The 1,199-nt window shown below is 39.2% G+C and overlaps 1 protein-coding gene across 1 annotated transcript; it reads right to left on the minus strand.

The window, feature by feature from the left end:
* Nucleotides 1-73: 73 nt before the first annotated feature.
* On the minus strand, nucleotides 74-687 carry SARC_16696 (hypothetical protein; the record flags this gene model as incomplete). The annotated part of the gene is made up of 2 exons (XM_014289198.1): nucleotides 74-128; nucleotides 525-687. Coding segments are annotated over 2 exons (218 nt in total), but the record flags the coding sequence as incomplete, so codon positions are not given.
* Nucleotides 688-1,199: the final 512 nt, after the last annotated feature.

Here is a 1,199-nt window from a genome sequence, read left to right on the forward strand (position 1 = left end):
TGGCGTCCACACATAATATATATGTAAACATTCACACATACATGCATACATGTTGGTGCAATGTGTATCCTACCTGTCTCTGTCTCTATCCCTGTCTCTGTCCCTGGCATCCCGGTCCCGATCTCCACCTAAAACAGAAAAGAAAAGAAAATAGTATGAAGAACCATAGGATTACTATGGCTGTGCATACATTCGCACAGTCATACTTATATACATGGCCATGTGCATGTGTTATATTCATATACACAGTCGCGTTTCTTAGCATGTACACACAATCTTTATCTCGCTCAGTGCTTTAGGCGCCCGCAGCATAGCCGTTGGTTGTATTGTCCGTCGTTGATTCAGCACACACATTGCATAGACCGATACCGTACCATACATGTATGCATATATACATGTACAGTTTACAAAAACACACGAGCACACACAAACACACACACGCGCGCATATACATATATATATATATATATTATGTATATATATACTTACAAGTGTATGTATATTAAATTTAGCAAAGTACAAACCTCTATGCCGATACTTATCGCGTTCTTTCTCGCGCTCAGTCCTGTAGTCACCCGAGGCATTACCATTGCCCTTCTCCTCTGCCTTTGCTCTGTCACGCGCCCGTGCTTGAGCATCATCAATCATAACCTTTAAAGATAGACAGGGATTGATACAGATAGACATTACACTTTGAAACATTTCGGTGCAAACTCGCACTACTATCAATACACATCAAAACAAATTATCATGGGTGTTTACCATTTCATATACAACGTACAGGATATAAGTTGCATACTCATCACTTGCTATATATTCAGACCTAAAACTGACTACATAGAAGAGTTTGTCAAGTAAACCCCTCTCAACGAGTACACGACAATGAACACTTTAGCGAACTAAATCTGAATATACAACGCTAGCATTCATGCAGCGCATTTCGTGTAGTCTCATACTGGCTGTTTTCATAGTGACCTGTGACAAAGGAACATCTACACGTACAACCTCAAACCTGTATTTGAATACAAGTCTTCAGCTGATATTATCATACTGTGTGAACACATAATTTGTCTTCTATGTCTACTACTCTCAAGATCTATAGGTGATCCTGTATGATTGTGCGAATTCCCTATTCATTAATAATGTCCGATCGTGAACCCATCATGCGCATATATATACATACATACATACATACATAC

This window comes from Sphaeroforma arctica, assembly GCF_001186125.1.
Source record: "Sphaeroforma arctica JP610 unplaced genomic scaffold supercont1.8673, whole genome shotgun sequence".
In the NCBI taxonomy this organism is placed as follows: domain Eukaryota; class Ichthyosporea; order Ichthyophonida; genus Sphaeroforma; species Sphaeroforma arctica.